The following is a 1,948-nucleotide window of genomic DNA, read 5'->3' as shown; positions in this document are numbered from 1 at the left end:
GTAACTATATATTTAATATATTTACTATTTTTATTTTTAAAGATGTTTATATAACTACAATTTATTATTTATAATTATTTTTCAGAGGCAAAATGTTTAATTCGAGAAATGTGATAATTGTGTTATTTGTTACAACATTTTTTAATGTGCCCGAAACTCCTATTATAAAATCAGAAATGGAAGTAAAAGACAAAATAGAAAATATGCTGCAAGAAATTATGTACGAGAAACAATTTGAAATTGAAGAAGAACGTCTAGACCAAAGTCACTTGAAACCGTAAAACATAGATTTCAAAAAGCGAATATGCGGTAGCTTAATTCTTGGTTTTGTCTAGAGAATAACATATTAAAAGTTCATCAAAATCGGAGGGGAGTATTTCCGTCCCTTTCCTTGTAAGTTAAGTTAAAATTATTTTAACTTTTTAACTTTTTAACCTTGTCTTTTATCTTTTTAATTAAACTTTTATCTTTTTAATTAGGCATCTTTTTAATTAGACCCAATGCTGGAAAAATCTGTTCAATATGCGTACCCATCCTCTGTGATAGTAGATCTCACTACAACTTGGATTCATATTAATGGCTAACTCGAAATCATTGAAAGCCATTTCAAGATTTTTGAGATGCATGTATAAGTCTCCTCTTTTTATCAGAACGTTTGTCTTTACATCAACGGATGCATCTTTACTACTCAATATTTTTTCAAAATCTTGGATTGCAGAATCGACGTTGCTCAAGAGAAAGTAAAATGTAGCTCGTAACAATAGCACCTCTAGTCTAGATGAAGGTAATGTATCAAATTCGGGTCTTTGAATGACTTCCGTGCACAGCGGTATTATATCATCGTATTTTTTGTCTTTTAAAGCTTGTAATGGTTTCTTGAGAAACCTAAAAACAAATATTACATTTAAAAATAAACGAATGTTTCTGATAATCACAATTATCAGAAACGTTCTACCCATACTTACTCTGGAATATTTTCTGGATATTGAAGTCTAGAAAATACTGGATCCTTTGGGAAAGATAAAATGTACTTTCTGACGAACTCCTTATTTGGCATTGCAAACTTGTTGTTTGCCAAATTTTCCTGGACGTATTGTTTTACTGGAAATAATTTTTATTTTAAGTTAAATTTCTCGGTTATTCATTCTTAATTTTTGTTTGCAGTGAATAACATTTTATTTAGTATCAAATGCTTTTGATATGTAACTCACCAAGCTTTTCCAAGATTTTATCTGCCTTTGCATTTGTAGTTTGATTTAAAAAATGTTCGTGAATACGCACAGTATTCAAATCGTCCAAAGCAGCTTCCAAATCTTCTAATTGCTCTAAAGCACGTGCTCGACGTAAAAAAGCTTTTATGTATTTTGGATTTAACTCTAACGCTTTTGTACAATCTGCCTTTACATCACTATATTTTTTCTGTAAATTATAATTACAATTGTAAACAGTAACTCTTATACCATATGAACTGCAATAATCAATTGTAAAGTCAATTTTGTCCAATTTTCATACTTTGTTTATTATTAGTATCATCAATTTTATTACCAATTGCTCATTCGCAGCCGCTCTATTTTGATAAAAAATTGCGAGGTCATTCATGTTTGTCTTTGTTCTCGGATAAACATTGATTGCTTTATTATATTGAACAATAGCTTTATGATATTTTCCCTCCTTGAAATATACATTTCCTGTGTTGTTACACTCTCGTGCTTTTTGTAAAAAAGTCTAGAACAAATTTGCTTGGGTCAGTCACAAAAGTTATACTATTTTCTGCAATCTATAATAAATGAAAAAACAAATACAGCAGAATTAAGTGCTAATTAAGTGCTCCAAGAAACGATAAAAATAATTCAAAAATATATCACAGAACTTACGATGTCAGTCAAACGATCAGCTTACAAGAAAGAAATTATCTTAAACAATAAGGTGCTTCGACAAAATTGGTATT

The 1,948-nt window shown here is 29.5% G+C and overlaps 1 protein-coding gene across 1 annotated transcript; it reads right to left on the bottom strand.

Moving 5' to 3' along the window:
• Nucleotides 1-491: 491 nt before the first annotated feature.
• LOC105461008 (mitochondrial import receptor subunit TOM70-like) lies at nucleotides 492-1,725 on the bottom strand (the record flags this gene model as incomplete). Its single annotated transcript, XM_011707504.1, has 4 exons — nucleotides 492-885; nucleotides 966-1,101; nucleotides 1,212-1,419; nucleotides 1,546-1,725. Coding segments are annotated over 4 exons (918 nt in total), but the record flags the coding sequence as incomplete, so codon positions are not given.
• Nucleotides 1,726-1,948: the final 223 nt, after the last annotated feature.

The sequence above is a fragment of the Wasmannia auropunctata genome, unplaced genomic scaffold (genome assembly GCF_000956235.1).
Source record: "Wasmannia auropunctata unplaced genomic scaffold, wasmannia.A_1.0 LD311134.1, whole genome shotgun sequence".
Taxonomy (NCBI): Eukaryota; Metazoa; Arthropoda; class Insecta; order Hymenoptera; family Formicidae; genus Wasmannia; species Wasmannia auropunctata.
Note: the sequence above shows the minus strand (reverse complement) of the source record. Positions and strands in the feature narration are given on the sequence as shown.